At 36.7% G+C, this 15,406-nt stretch overlaps 2 protein-coding genes across 6 annotated transcripts; both read right to left on the bottom strand.

The window, feature by feature from the left end:
• Positions 1 to 75: 75 nt before the first annotated feature.
• On the bottom strand, positions 76 to 6,994 carry gkup (glucuronokinase with putative uridyl pyrophosphorylase). Of its 2 annotated transcripts, XM_056756306.1 has the most exons (23): positions 5,782 to 6,990; positions 5,472 to 5,578; positions 5,335 to 5,379; positions 5,048 to 5,201; positions 4,885 to 4,956; positions 4,297 to 4,385; positions 4,031 to 4,187; positions 3,820 to 3,897; positions 3,644 to 3,735; positions 3,422 to 3,527; positions 3,265 to 3,344; positions 2,871 to 2,939; positions 2,717 to 2,777; positions 2,572 to 2,588; positions 2,384 to 2,441; positions 2,215 to 2,307; positions 2,078 to 2,138; positions 1,875 to 1,988; positions 1,733 to 1,790; positions 1,572 to 1,640; positions 945 to 1,008; positions 743 to 814; positions 76 to 585 (listed from the first exon to the last, which is right to left on the bottom strand). In XM_056756306.1, exons 1-23 carry the CDS (start codon positions 5,836 to 5,838, stop codon positions 490 to 492), a joined length of 1,869 nt encoding a protein of 622 aa, XP_056612284.1. In that variant the 5' UTR covers positions 5,839 to 6,990; the 3' UTR covers positions 76 to 489. The 2 variants fall into 2 exon arrangements, 1 of the variants encoding a protein (XP_056612284.1); XR_008907445.1 differs by lacking the exons at positions 76 to 585; positions 1,733 to 1,790 and having other exon boundaries at positions 5,782 to 6,994.
• Positions 6,995 to 7,143: 149 nt separating this feature from the next.
• usf1 (upstream transcription factor 1) lies at positions 7,144 to 15,139 on the bottom strand. Of its 4 annotated transcripts, none has more exons than XM_056756309.1 (11): positions 14,724 to 15,139; positions 13,030 to 13,117; positions 11,369 to 11,427; positions 11,168 to 11,283; positions 9,047 to 9,160; positions 8,813 to 8,963; positions 8,620 to 8,707; positions 8,172 to 8,230; positions 7,984 to 8,078; positions 7,776 to 7,904; positions 7,144 to 7,657 (listed from the first exon to the last, which is right to left on the bottom strand). In XM_056756309.1, the coding sequence occupies exons 4-11, from the start codon at positions 11,204 to 11,206 to the stop codon at positions 7,568 to 7,570; spliced, it is 765 nt and encodes a 254-aa protein (XP_056612287.1). In that variant the 5' UTR covers positions 11,207 to 11,283; positions 11,369 to 11,427; positions 13,030 to 13,117; positions 14,724 to 15,139; the 3' UTR covers positions 7,144 to 7,567. The 4 variants fall into 4 exon arrangements, with proteins under 4 accessions (XP_056612287.1, XP_056612285.1, XP_056612286.1 ...); XM_056756307.1 differs by lacking the exon at positions 13,030 to 13,117 and adding an exon at positions 12,885 to 12,966; XM_056756308.1 differs by lacking the exon at positions 13,030 to 13,117 and adding an exon at positions 12,885 to 12,966 and having other exon boundaries at positions 8,653 to 8,707.
• Positions 15,140 to 15,406: the final 267 nt, after the last annotated feature.

Genomic DNA, 15,406 nt, shown 5'->3' with positions numbered 1-15,406 from the left:
ACTTACTGTAACAGATTATTAACTTAAATTAACCAGTAATTGCATGTATAGTTTATATTGAAATATGAACTTCAATGTATGGAAAATATTTATTGGCTGCATTTATATATATTGATAAAATATATAATAAAATGCAATAATAACGGATATGCATATGGTCCATAAACTAGCCTCAATTTGTACAGTCGTTTTTTACTGTGAGTTAATTTACATTAGGAATCGTCTCTGCTGCAACCTTGTTATGCCTAAGAAGTTACCATACAACAGGATGGGAGTGAAAGGGCGACCATTCTAAAGTCAATTGTTTCTGATTTCTATTCAAAACAACTGAAGCCCGACCCAGTCAATCTACCACTGAACAATACTTTGGTGAACTGCCATATACAAGTCTGAAACAGATCAAGGAAAAGTTCTTTTAAAAGTGATTTCCTCCACCAGATGCTTAATTACAGCTTCTTGGCCCATAAATAATAAATTATTGACTTTTCCTCAGAGTTCTAAGTCATGACCCTGCTGTGATGGATCATAAGCCACAATTAGACAAAACACACATCCCGCCTCTTGGAAAGCCTTCTTCATCTCCACCTGGTGGTAGAATGGGAGCAAAAAGTAAAACATATTAAACACTGGCAAAAAATATTATGACTATAGGGTTTTATAAAAGTTGTGACATATCCAATTTGACTGTTACTGTCAAAGCTCAGGGTTATCAGTACAACGACAGACAGAAGATCAGCCATACCAGTTGCCCATGTTCCATACACAAGCCCACCACAGCACCACCACTGCCAGGCAACTTCACTGCAGATCCAAACTACATAAACAATTTCATACACATTGAAATGTATTGCATCTTATAGAGATCCTTAATTAATGCATTACAAGAAAATGGTTAGAAATACCATTCACAGTTAACACCCTGTTTTTAGTATTCAATTATTTACCTGTCTTGCAAGATTGACCATTTTCAGATTTCCTGGGCCCAGGCAGTCATCAGTATAAATAGACCTAATGGACAAAAAAATGGCAATTAAAATTCTTTCCAATTTGAAACCATTCACTTCATGATTATGGTTGTAAACCAACCTCTTATTGAACTTTATAACATGAAAACTGATTATGTCAACATTTAAAGATTGTTACCTCTACCTCTACACATTTGTGTTATATGTATAAACGTAAGTATATTATAGCCAGTGTTGAGCGTGTGCACCAAATTGTTATTTAAAATTGTGCATAAAGTGAATAAATATTTTGTCATCATTAACAAGAAAGCCACACATGGATAATGAGCGTTGCCATATATATCCTGAAATTCAATATTTCTCAGTTGTCTGCCATTGCATTGCAAGTTTCTTTTCACAGATCAAACGCATGATGTACAGTTAAATACAACAGATACATTTACATTTTACATTTTAGTCATTTGGCAGACGCTTTTATCCAAAGCGACTTACAGTGCACTTATTACAACAGACACATAGACATTACAACAGATACAACAGACATTTTTCTTAAATTCCATTTAATTTTGACAGTTTGATAAACTGAGCAGACTATAAGGATCATACCGTCTTAGCTCAAAGTTTTCATCCATGAGCTGTGCAAGTCTGGGCCAGTCTTTACACTCGTAAGCAGCCCTGCATAAAGTATGAGAAAAAAATGTTCACTCAGGATGGGAAAATGGCATGAAAATGGAATGATGGATTTAAAGACCGATGCATTAACCAACCGAGCTTGGTCTGTGAGGTCAGCAAACGACTTCATAGCTTCAACCACAACAGATTCCCCTGACCAATAAAGACACACTTTAGCTTAAGAAAAAGCTCTGTGAGCTTATCATCACTACCCAAACAGAAGCGTTTAATAATCACCATTCATCCAGCGTTGTCTAACATTACTGTGAATCCGTCCAGAATCACTTGGATCACCCAAGAAGGCCAGCCAAAATAAGGGCAGACCAGTCATATCCAAGGGAATGTACTCTCCTGGGGAAAAGAATACAGAATATTATAGAGAAATCTATACTTTTAATCATGAAAATTTATTTGTAATCTGGGTAGAAAAAAATCAATACCAAAACCCCGCTCATCCATAAGGTGCTTGCTAAAGTCCATGTAAACCAAGCCTTCATAGACCTTCAAGAAAAAGATTGGTTGAAGAATTTTTCAAACAGTGTAAATCAAATGGCTCACAATCATATATGTCAAATACCTGCACAACCCTGTCCTGTAAACCAGCTGTGATGAAGAGCTCATCCGTCTCAACATTGAGGATGAAGTTAGCTCTAATTGGTTTAGGAAGATCCTGACCCAAGATAAAGTTAATGTAAGATAACAATTTATCTTAAAAAAATCAACTGATTGATGAATGATGTGCATACATTGTCTGTAATGTTGTAAAACTTCATCAGGCACTTCAAGGTGGCTGACACGATTGCGCTTCACATAAAACACAAAGTGCTAGAATTTAAAAAAACATCTTGATTTTATACAATGAAAAATGCATGCATGAGTTTAGAACGAATTGCCAGACAACCAATGTTTGATATCCAAGTACAGGCCTACTTACCTGCTACCAGCTAAACCCTGGAAGTAATCAAAGAAAAATATGTTACAAGAGTTCGTTGTATCAAGATCATTACGTGAATTTGATGGATTGCACGTTTTTTTGTCAATGCTAGAAAAAAAAACTCATCAAACAATAGTAATCTTACCACTTGCCGAGGAATGTTTGTGTCATACTTGAGGGTAAAATTCTGCTTGGACAGAGCAATGCTGATTATAAAAGGAAAGCAGAAACAGATGTCTTAATAAATTAATTTAACCTTGAGTAGTAATTTCTTCACAGAGAGATTAAAGCTCGCTCACCCTTGTTCCGAACAGAATTGGTAAAACTTTTTGCAGGTGGCTTGCAAAAGTCGTAGACCTCCTAGGTACCTGGAAGATATAGATAAAAGATTGAAATACATTCTTTATAAACATACAGATCAGGTTTTAGATGGTTAGAATACAGCAGCATTCCACAAATTGTAAAATCCACATTTAACAAACAGCAATGGCACTAAACACTTGTTATATTACAGTACCGTGTATGGGATGCTGTTTTCTTAATATGCATTATGCCTAAATATGCTACCAAATATTTCTAAAGTAACATGCTCCCTCATACGTCATTGCATAAAAAGGCAACTTTTTTTAATTCCTATACATGCACAAATATAAAACAATGAGAACCAAAGTAATAACTAATGACTGAACAAACCCCTCTTTGCGGCTGATTCGGAAAAGGTCCTGCAAGCTTCCGAACTCTGTTGGGTCATTCAGAGGATGAGGTAGAAGGACCTTAAAAAACATCAAAGTAAGTAAATTGATGTCTTCCTAATATCCAAGAATATGTACCTCAATCGATTCTTATTTACCAGAGTTTGACTCTCCATGAGCGTGACTTCAGCCCAAAAGTTGGCAATGGTCATGGCAATGGTTTTTCCATTGAAACCATCGGATGGGTTCCCCATGAGTCCAACCCTGTAAATCAACAAACAGGGAGGGAATGCATATGTGTGGAGGGAATACGTGTGTGTTTAATGAAAAAGAGGAAGGTCACTTTTGTTGCTTTTTAATTGAGTTGTTGTGGGTACTACCTGGCATATGAGCGGCAAGTAATAGGTTTAGATGGGGACAACTGTTGCTTTGAAGAATAGTGAGCAAGCCATTTTGTGTAATCAGACAGACCCTGTATAACATACATCCCTTAAGGATTTTTATTTCATATTAAAAAATAAGATTAAGGTAAATAATAATAAGAATTTGAACCCACCACTTGACCAATTAGTTGAAATCCTGTTGGCAGCTTCATCCCATAAACAGGCACTTTCTCCTCGTTTATCAGCCATTCCTACAATCATAACACTTCAGAGGTGAAACTCAAATAAAAGCCATGTTAAACAGAAAAACAATTGCAAATCTATTCCAGGCACACATGTTCATGAATATATTAGGCATAAATATAATACACAATTCAAACTGACCCAAAACTTTCCAAATGTTCTGTCTAATACATCTGGGTGATCGTAGAGGAATTCAGAGATGTATGGTAAAGACTCCTTGCGCAGACAGTAGAAGACAACGCTGGCCAGCCTTGATGCAGTGAGGCCCTCCTGAGGCTTCTCAAGAAAGAGCATGACTCTGGTAGCACACAGTTTGAGAAGGGAAATCCCTTTAGTAAATATTGCTAAAAAGTCACTGAACAATACATATTTTTCCAATCCACAAAAACAATGATTTGTCATCTCACCGATGAGTGTCCGGACACACTTCAACAATTCCTCTGGAGTTGCTCTTCTCTCCGGACTCCAGTTCATAATATATTGCAAGTTCTCCAGGCTAGAAAAATGAATAAGCAAGTGAAGTAAATGAGTACAAACAGACATAAGCATGAAAAACTGGAGTATAAACAAATGTTATTGAATATGTAACTGTATACATGGAGTATAACAAGTCAGCAACCCTCTTAAAAAAAGGCAAAGCATGCCATTGAAGAACCATTTTTGTCTGAATGTTTCCATGAAGAACCTTTCACATCTAAAGACCTTCTCTATTTCATAAAAAGATTTTTGAAGAGAAAATATATGATTTTATACAATAAAATATAAGAAAGAAATGGCACTTTTTATTTTAATTGAAATTCGGGAGAATAAAAAAATCTTATTTTAAGGCATCACTCTGAAGAAGCCTTGGAAGCATATTTTCTAAGTTCTTCCATATAAATATGTAAAGCATGTATAAGCATGTAAATTCCAGCCAAAAGCTGATCAGTATAAACCTGTTTGGATGATTGTATATGACATCTCACCCAAAAGAATCAACAATGAATTCCTCTCACCTTGGACCTGAAAAAGCGAATGACTTGTGCAATGTCAAAATTCTGATCAGCACAAAGCATGTCTCCTGCAATCTGCAAACGTGAAAATACCATGCCATTGAAGTTACTCAAATCAAATAAAAGACAAGAAAATAGATATTTGTAGTATTAAGTGGCATCATACCACCATGATGTCATCTTGTAGCTGGCGGCTTCGGATGGCCAGCTCAAGGTCCGCGACAGCACCGAGTCTGTCATCAAGAGTTGTGCTCCCATCGTTCACAACATTCTCCACTGGAAAGTCATTTGCTGTAGCCCACCGTTCATAATGCTTGAATCTAAAGTAAGTGCAGTTTGTACAGGTCAGGACTGCAAGTTAACCTCCGTAGACATTTATGGGACGTCATTAGTATTTCAGATTAATGCAAAATCCACAACATGTGGTGTACAATTGAAAGCAAAATCACTTACTTATCAGCATTTGTGACCAAATAGACTTCATTGAAGAGCTGACGCCTAAAAGAAAAGATGATGTTACCCTGTGTGTGCATAAAAAAGCCCTTTTATAATCCCTGTCCAAGTGCAAACAAAGAAAAATAATAACTCACGTGTTGACTGTTTCCCACCAGAAATCCAAGATTTTCTTTCCACCCACTCCAGGTAAAAGAGCTTTGGGCACACCGCTCAGATGAGCATACAGGCCTGTGACGTCACTCTTGTAAAATAGGTACATATTTAAGTCAAGCTGTATTGACTCGATTAACAAATGAATCATGTAACAAGCTTTCTACAGTGCATATACACATTTCTAGATTACCCTGAGACATTAAGGTTTCACATTAGCGCTTACAAGTTGCAAATATACTGTATGCACACATTTTAAGAGTTTATTGCGTATCAAGGGACATTAATGTTTACCTTGATTTGTGTTTCTAAAACCGTGCCGTGCCCTGCAACCAACAGGATGCAAATCATTTCTCTGCTTTATCGTTTGTAACAGCTCAACACAATTTACCATTCACCGAGTTTGATGAAAGTCCATAGTGCAAGTAATAACAGTTACAACCTTGAAGTGAAACGCGTCAGCGGAAGCGCTGCAAATCCTTAAAGAGACACGCTCATAATTTCGTTTCAAGAAAACTGAAAATAGGGCCGTGTCTCTTTAAGAAAAACTATAAGCGCACCGATGTGTCATAACAGTGGGCGTTTCAGTAAGCAAATGTCAGTTTCTCAATTCCAAGAGCGCAATAACGGACTTGCGTAAAAAAAGCGTCTGCAGACCATTCAACGCGGATCAAATTTGATTAATATGTGTGTCGCTTGTTTTGTATGAGAGCGCCATATGCCAAATTTGCTGATGCCTTTTAAAAATAAAACATTAACGTTAGCTGTGTCTCGTTTCGTAAGGCTCCGTCCTTGTGTCCTCCAGAGTGATCACCCCCCTCAGTCTAAAAGGATGCGGTATCGAGGAGACGTCCTTCGTAGGACATTCCGGCGGAAAAGGAAGTATCACGTTGCTATGACAACACGTTGCACTCGCACACCTGTCAAATAAATTCAAATGATTTTTGAGACGTAAACAGTTGGTTACGCCTAACCTTAACAATGCCAAAAGAGTTGAACAAATAAACCATTTTCTGCCTAACTGAAAAAAACGTTTTTAAATCACTAAACAATCACATCGGCCTTCTACGATTCAAAAAGCGTGACACAAATGTGTAAACTGTTAACATTTAAACGCCACATATTTTATTGAAGGTGCAGCAGCTGCAGTTTATTCGAATGACAGACGTTGGTCGACGCAAATAATTGTGGGTTATCTCGAGCAGAGAAGGAACACCTTACGTGTCCTCTGAATTCTCGTGAAAGCATGTCGCATTAGAAAGGAGCCATACGTAACGTCCTACCTGCGTTTATGAGACGAGACCGCCGCGATGACGTATCAGGCTTCAAATGAGACCTCCGGAGTACGCAGCCTTCCGAAACGAGGCACGGCCATTATAACACACAAAAAAGAACGGACACGCCTCAGTTACTTCTTGGACTTCGAGTGGGTTCCGTATGCGAGCAAGGCTGCATTGGATGCATCTTGATATTGATAACACACCCGGGTACTTTATGATGTGTTCACTGTTCGTGAGGATTGGAAAAGACTTTGAAGGTTAGTGATGACGTAGAGAAAGAACAGGAGAACACAAGACCTCTGAAGAACGCATATTGAGAAACTGAAATCTCTGTAAATTTGTAAATGTCGAAAGACAAAAAATTATTAAACTAGAGTAAGGGAATACAATTTTTTATTTTGGCAGTCTTCATAGCTACTTTAACACTGTAACATGAGTGATAACATTTAAAAGTCCGTTACTTGAAATTACTAATTAATTAGAAAATTAAATTGTCAACATTCGTGAAAATTATCAAACATAAAAATGCGTTCATAACACATATATAGAATAAACAAGCTCTCATAATACATGACACAAAACTAAACTACATTCATGTGTGAAAAAAATATAAAAAAATATAATGTACATAAGGCAAGATCCTGACCGAGGATCTTGTTGTGTTAACAAAATATTGTTGGGTAGAAAGTCTTGCATTACATATTGATTAACTTGTTATGATGCCATCTACAAACAACTGCAGAAAATGCAGCCATGTTTTCTTCAGAAGTTCTTATTATTTTTTTAATCTTTATAATTCTTCAATGGGGATCTGCACTTGTTGCTGTGACTATGCCATGCTGCTGGAGATGTTTCCTTAGAATTTGATTCTTAGATTTCCAATCTTCCACCTTTTGTAAAAAATGACAAAGCAACAAAATAATCAATTAAAAACATGACCTGAGAAGAGGGCAAAAAAGATAGGGACGGATACGAATAAAGACATCGATAGATATAGTATATAACTACCTCTTGTCGAAATAGCTGGTTATCCATTCTCAAACTCTCAATGTTGTTTATTTCATCTCCTAACCGGCTGTTACTTTGTCGCAGGTCATGAATGTAATCACAGGCCTTTGATAGAATCCCACCTTTACTCTGTAAAATACCATACAAATCATAAACATCAAATGCTCAATGCTGACAATTATATGAATACATACAAATTAAACCATACCTGTCCTGTTTTAGTTGAATCCATGGTGCAGTCTGGGATTGTTTTTGAAAGCTGAACAATCCAGTTATTAATTTGATCTCTGCGCCGTCGTTCAACTTTATACGGAAATAATTACTGATGATTACAAACCGATAACCTAAATGTAATTATCAATCCCCTCCCCCAAAAAATCCCTATATAATAATTACCTTCATTATGCTGAGATCGTCTTTTGTCATCTCTTGAGGTTCTAGGCCCATCTGTCTTGCTGTAAAAGTTCAAAATTACATTATAACAACTGTTTTTATTCTTTGGTACTACAAACTGGCGTATGAACTTATTTTACAATAGCTGACTAAAAGTATACAAAGTTTGTATCGAATTCCAAATAAGGCATTGAACGAACTGTCTAGTTGGAACCAACTATAAATAAATAAAATATTTGGTATCTTAAAGGCAAATTTAGCCAAAACAGTTATTAGATGGACATGCAATTTCACAGAATTCTGCAGGGGTTTCAATTAAGTTTTGCGGCCGTAGATTACACACGGGCCTGCTGATAACTGGGTTAATAATAAAATGGATGTATTCTTTATGTACAAAACAGATGCGGTTTATGAATCAGTGCATTTGAGAGGCTGGAAAAGGCAACATTACGCATTATAAGGTTGTGTACTGGGTGCAATAGACCTCTGGTTGCCTCCAGTAAGGACCTCTTGCTGTGACATCATGACATACAACTGACCTAAAGTAGGAGGAAGAAAAACAAACACAAGCCTGTTTCTTGTGGTGCATTCACTCATAAAAAGAATTCATGCCATACATAATTTATGTACTGATGACAATGTACCTGCAGGGGAACTCTGACTGAGGAGTGCATCTGAAGCTTGAACACCAGTCACCATAGTGCCTGCTAAAGCATCAGAGATAGTAGCAGGGTAGTAAGTGTAATGGGTTTCAGTGCCATCTCCTTCTAAGCCCTCTGACTGAGAAAACACAGCCTAAAACACATACCAAGAGAACAACATTAGGGAAATAGACACTAAGGGACTTATATATGTCAGGTGTAAAAGTCTGTATCCACCTGTGTAACAGGTTGTGTTGTGGCAGGAAACCCAGTCACTACACTAACTGCTCCTGCACCATCTGTTTGAGCTTCAAGCTGCCCATCTTCAACTTGGATTACTCGATATGTAACCTGAAAAAAATTAAGAGGATACATTTTTGTTATGCAATGTCATATTTATGAATCGCACTTCTTTCCTAATTTAAATTAAATATCACAAAAGGCCTAAATTTGGGTTGTTTTATACTTTATAAACGCGTATGACAACATTGGACATTCAATGCTAAAAGAATGGGCCATCCTAAAATAAAAATTCTCAAAAAGTAATAAGCGAAGCACTGGTTTGTGGCGCGTTTAAAAAGTGAAAATGTTGGAGATACTGTGTGCTATTATAAGTGATACTGCATATGGGTTGACCAATTATCGAACTGGGCCATTAGCGACATCGATATTAAGCATTTTGACGATAATCGACATCGGTCGTTTTAAAAGGCGATTTGCCGATAAAGTAATTTAATTTGGAAATGCGCTATTTGCCTCTGATGCAGAGAGTGAGAGCCGTAGTAACATGTCACTCTAGTCTGTTGCCTAGAGTAATGGCTGCCCACCGCACATCTGATTTGCTGGGTGTCACGAGTCCGATCAATCAACTCGGAGAATAGAGGAACTTAGCAATTGCAAACATATAACGTAAATATATTTGTTTTTTCTAATTGTGAGATAAAAAGCAGTAACTCTGGAGTTTTCACCAATAAAATATTTAACACTAGGTTTTACTACGAAATTATATGTAATATTTAATTATATAGTCAACTCAAATTTATTTTTATAGCTCTTTATTTGTATTGTATCAAAGCAACTGTCTTTGAGACCCCCCCAAAAAAAGAAAAAACATGTTAGCCAAACATAGAATAAATCAAGATATAACCTTAAAAAGTAGTATAACATACACTGGAAAGATTTCCGCAACCTCTTGCGAGACCCACAAGAAAAAAAGTCTCATGAATCATATCCAGAACATGATGCATGATGGGTTATAGCTTAGCCTTAATACCAATCCGAAGCGGTATTCAAGCTAGTGTGGGTTTAGTGTGCGTTAAGCGCACTGCCCTTTAGCATTTTTAAGACATTGGACACACTTTCGCTCTTCCTTCCTGTCGAGTGCACTTGTCACAATTGGCTAAGACCGCAAGTGTGGGTATTCGGACGCAGTCTGAGTTAAGGCAGCATCAGACGTTGCAATAAATCACATTCCACTACACTGAATTTGCTAAATACGGCGCAGCATTGCGGGCTTCCTGCAGGTTCCGCAGAATATACGCAATATTAGCATGTAGATTGAATTCGCATCGATGGTATAAATGATTTTGCTCTGCAAGCGAGCTGCACACGGCAACTGCGTTTCGGGCAGTTGACCAAGCTGGCATCTTGCACGTCATTTTAAGTCATACCATTTCAGAAATATAAGCCATTTTTAAGCATAAAGAACTTGAATCTTCGGTCTTCAGTCAATGCGCTCTCATCCACAGCCTCCGACTTTCATGCTGCTGCCTTGCAACAAGTGTCAAATCGAGTTATTTTTCGCAACTTGTTTATTTCACATAAATGTTCAGATACACACACGTCCTTGCGACTATACACTTAAGCAATAGGCTTTAACTAACCTAGTAAAATTATTTTTGCTTGTTGGTGTTTACGGTGTTGCTTGTTGTAATTAATATTTCTCAGAGTCAGAATTAAAAATGTTTAAAATGTTTCAGAGCCTGTGTTGTTCTTAATTTTAATATGAATTCTAATTTTTTACACCAGACATGTATTTCGGTTCAAAATATCGATTAATGATACAGGTCTACCTGACCTGTAATAATCGATTTTGGCATATCGGTTGACCTCTAATACTGCTCTTTATCAACATGCAGGAACAAGTGACGTATCAATGAAGTAATAAAATCAGACATCTCCTCTACAAAATCTGTACACAATTTTCCCAGAAAACTCATTCAAGCCAATAGCAGATGATGATGATCTGACTGCTGACAACTTGTGATCTTATCACCTGAGATGGATGTAAACAGGTCATGGGTGTTTAAACCCTCCCTGATCCCCTACCTGCTCTGTGGGAGGGTACATTTTCCCTACCTGCCCCCCAGCTCCCTCGGTCTTGAACAGATATTTCATCGGCTGCTCGGTGGAGAACGTGGAAGCAGACTGAATAGTTGTGATTGCTGATGGATCTTCCGCAGTGGCTACTGCCCCTAAAAGGAAACAGAAATACATTCTCAAAATTGTTTGATAAATATAAAAATGTTGACATTACTTCTTATTGCATCCTGATAATACCTTCTTCAATGACTGGAACATTGACATCAGGTTCGGATTTTGTCGGTTGCCTGAAAATTCTAAATTATATACAAAAATAAAACGCAGAAATGTTGACCATTAGAGCTGTAGAGTGTAGTTAAAGGAACAGTTAACCAAAAAATTTAAATTACATTGTCATTTGACTCACCCTTGATTTGTTCCAAATCTCTCTATATATATTTTTTTTTCTACAGAGAGAGATAATATTTACATTACATTACATTTTAGCAGACGCTTTTATCCAAAGAGACTTACAAATGAGTGAAACAAGATATTGAAAGTAATGTGTGTAAACAAACAGTTCTTGGCCACCATTGACTACCATAGTAAGAAAGAAAAATGACAATGGTAGCCAAAAGCGCCCCAGGGCTGTTTACTTTCCTACATTCTTTAAATATATTCTTGTGTGTTCAACAGAACAAAGACATTTATACAGATAGGCTAGATGCACGAAGCCGCCATCTAAGATTTTGTGGGTGGGCTTTTTTCCAGTTGTAACACAGTATGGGCAAAGTAGGATGTTTGGCCGAGTGTTTTATAAATAATAATGAATAAACTGATAAATCAGTGATATGACAGAAAATCCTCTGTACGTTTCTGAGTATCTCCTTAAGCCAACACTACTTGATATCACAGCAAAAAAAGGCAGATGATGTTGTATACCTGTCTGTGAAACTCCTCGCGTTTCTCCCCATATCATCATCATCTTTATGCAAACAACAGAAATCTCGTATTCACTGATCACACTGCTAGTAGATAAGTTGGTAATACTTTCTATGAAGTCTGTATTCTTATAAAGGTTTTCATGATGCCTTATATACAGCCTAATAGTACATTATGCTGTGTTAAAATATATTGTAACTGTTGTTGTTATTATTTATGATACACATCTATTTGTGGTTATAACTTGTGCGTGTATAATAATCTATAACACATGATGAGGTCTGCGAGTGTTGAATGCACTATAATGGTAGTCTTATTGCTTTATGACAGATGCACAACACCTTGTTAAATAACCTTACAAAATGGATTGCATCGTCTAATGAACAATCCAACATTGATTGTAATGTTATAATACTTGCCTATTTGTGGTTAAAATTTAAGAGTCCCGAGATGATAACACATGATAAACTCCACATACTTTCCATAGTTATAATGTACTTTAAGTCTGTCTTGACATTGTAACATATCTTGCGATGTACTTTTACCGTTTCAAGTTAAGTGACAAATGTAAACTCTAAAAAAAGCGATCATATTTGCCGGCCAAAAATCCTTCTTTCCCATACAGTGTAATACTACCGGAAATAAGCCCGCCAACACTCGCTGATCGAAAATCTAATATGGCGGCTTCGTGCAACTAGCCCATTCGGAACAACTTTCGGGCGAGTAAATGACGAGAGGATTTTTATTTTTGGGTGAACTGTTCCTTAAACACAACAGTTCCAGTATAAGTCAGTGTGTTATTATTGGAAACAGGATTTTTTTGGATACAAACCCTTTCATATCCACAGTCAGTAAATAACGGAAAAAATGTCTTCACTCCCTGTTGCTCGGTCAGACCTTTACTGGATTATCACCTAAAAGTAAAAATTAAAGGGCTATTTCACTGGCAAATAAAAATGTCCTCATGTATTACTCACCCTCAACGTATCCTTTTACTTCCAAGCAGTTAGGGTTGAATGAATACAGTTTTCAGTGCTTTCAAATTAGTAGAACTTCGGATTGTTTCTGTCAATTTTGAACAAAGAAAATAAAGGTTTCGAGCCATTTAACTTTTGTTTACGAATGTGAAATTTAGATAACAAAAGACATAAATGAATTATGTATAATTCTCTTGTATTTTCTTTTGAAGTCAAACAATCCAAAGAAAGCATCTTTAAAACAAAATACAAAATAAGATTGGATAAACACTAGAAAGTCTGACCAAATTTTTTGGAGTAGGTGCATTGCCAAAACAAATGAATGAAGAACTCTTCTTCGTCAGACTGACAAAAACTACAGTGCACTTCAATGTCTGACTTATATTTCCTGAGAAAGGCTTTAGTCAGGTAACATTTATGAATCGGATTAAATGTTATTTCTTTTCTTTCAGTGGTAAGAAGATACTTATGAGGGAAAGTCCATACTTTCTCCCAATATATATTCTCCACAATATTATTCCAATATGGTATTATATAAGGTATCGTTGTCAACTCTTCCTGAAAGAGAGCTTTGATTTTATAGTTATTCTTTTGTTGGTCTATAGAAAAGCACACACTTCCAACGATTGTGTCAGTTAAAGAAAGAGAATATGTAGTTGGCCATGGAAATGTGGTGCCTTTAAAAAGAAAAGACACATGAGAAGGAATAGCATTCAAACAACAGCATATTTCTCAGCAGATACAGGAATATTGTAATTCTTGAAAAATTCTGAACAGTTGTAAAGTCTGCCTTGTGAGTTAAAAAACGGTCCAACTGCAAGAAGGCTGTTTTAAACCTGTTGTCAAAGAAAATTGATTTATTCTTTTAACGAATATCCTTATTATTTCACAAGTTATATCAGGGCGGAGAAAAATTAACACCACGGAGCCTTCTCGAGAATGTCGAGCAGTTCTTTGATCGAAGGATGCACTTTTGGGGGCTTCAAAAGTCCACGCTCATTCATTCCTATTTTACTGCTTGTACTACTTGCTTGTATTACTTCTACTGGAAGTAAAAGGATAAGTGGTATTATAACTTCAACTGCAATATTCTTATAGAAGAAAAACATGTTCAGTTAGGATGCCTTGAGGGCGAGTAAAACATGGGGACATTTTGATTTGCCTCTGAAATAGCACTTTAAATTTGAAGTCAAGAAACTAAAATTGGTTTTAACAGAATTGGCCAATAGAATCACTCATCCCTTACGAAAATTAACCACCGTTCATAGTGACAATAATTGTTTCGGAGTGTCTATTTGCATGGAGTACAATTAACTGTTAGCTCTGTTGACTCACTTTATCTGTAGTACAACTATTGTGACAATTATTTAACCACATTATCCAAGTTACTAAAGTAAAAACGTAATATAACAATGATATTTGTTGTAAACACTATTAAGAAACATGGTCACTTACTACACATGTACTATAATAAGACCACAAGGGCATGGTTGTAAGTTACGCAGTTGATATATATTAATACCAGGTATCTATGACACTGTAAACATGCATAAATAAATAGTGTTGTTAGATGCTTAGATCTAGTCAGTTTAGACAACGAACATTGAAAAAGCAAGAGCAACACCTATATTGAATCATTATAAAACTGTTCATGACGAAACCAAAAGTAAAACTGAGGTTAATTCACGTCTTACCTTTTGTTGCTGTGTCTCCTTGTTTACAACCGAACCACTACAACCCAGACTTGAGATTGTGCGAATGCTCACAAAGAACGTGACCCATAAGGAATACGTTACCCATAAGAAAGAAGAAATGAGAGTTATGTGCGATTGGTATTTCAGAAACTGGAACCTAACCCTAACCAACAAACCACTAGATGGAAAGCCTACAACATTTAGCCACAAAGCGTAACGGCTAATGCTAACGCAGGAAAGGACTCCAGGTGCTTGTATTCTTTAATGGATGGCTGTGGGTTTAGAAAGGCCGTTTAACGTTGGAAGTATTATATTAAAGAAATTCTTCTTGTTTTACGGCCGTTAGGATCACATGTTTTGGTGTATTACCGCCACCCTCTGTTCCGGAGTGTGACTATCCAACTCCCCATATAGTCCTTCTCTCCCATTCACACACGCACGCCCTACCTGTCTTCTTCTTTTGGTTCAATGGCCGTTCACTCTTTAGGAGTATTACCGCCACCTACTGTATATCTAGAGCACATGGGTGATGAATCCACCTGTCCTGTTACATAATAACATTTAATAACAAACTCCACCAGCTATACTATAAATATCATAGGTATTTCCTTCATATACTAATATAAAACCCTGTTTCATTTCAAACATCAAAATAATTTTAATCTGATGTCATGTTTTATGCT

This window comes from Triplophysa dalaica, chromosome 9 (genome assembly GCF_015846415.1).
Source record: "Triplophysa dalaica isolate WHDGS20190420 chromosome 9, ASM1584641v1, whole genome shotgun sequence".
NCBI classification, from domain to species: Eukaryota; Metazoa; Chordata; class Actinopteri; order Cypriniformes; family Nemacheilidae; genus Triplophysa; species Triplophysa dalaica.
This window is presented reverse-complemented; position numbering and strand designations above follow the sequence as displayed.

Bases quoted from the DNA above. Each gene is read 5' to 3' on its own strand.
- gkup (XM_056756306.1), bottom strand. From the start codon at position 5,838: ATGATTTGCATCCTGTTGGTTGCAGGGCACGGCACGGTTTTAGAAACA. The intron at 3,345-3,421 runs GTAAATAAGAAT...ATGTTTTTTAAG, and splicing joins TCATGGAGAGTCAAACTCTG to GTCCTTCTACCTCATCCTCT. The intron at 1,989-2,077 runs GTATTGATTTTT...TCTTTTCCCCAG, and splicing joins TATGGATGAGCGGGGTTTTG to GAGAGTACATTCCCTTGGAT.
- usf1 (XM_056756307.1), bottom strand. The intron at 9,161-11,167 runs GTAGGGAAAATG...AATTTTTTTCAG, and splicing joins CCGAGGGAGCTGGGGGGCAG to GTTACATATCGAGTAATCCA. The intron at 7,658-7,775 runs GTAGTTATATAC...TTTTTACAAAAG, and splicing joins ACCAGCTATTTCGACAAGAG to GTGGAAGATTGGAAATCTAA.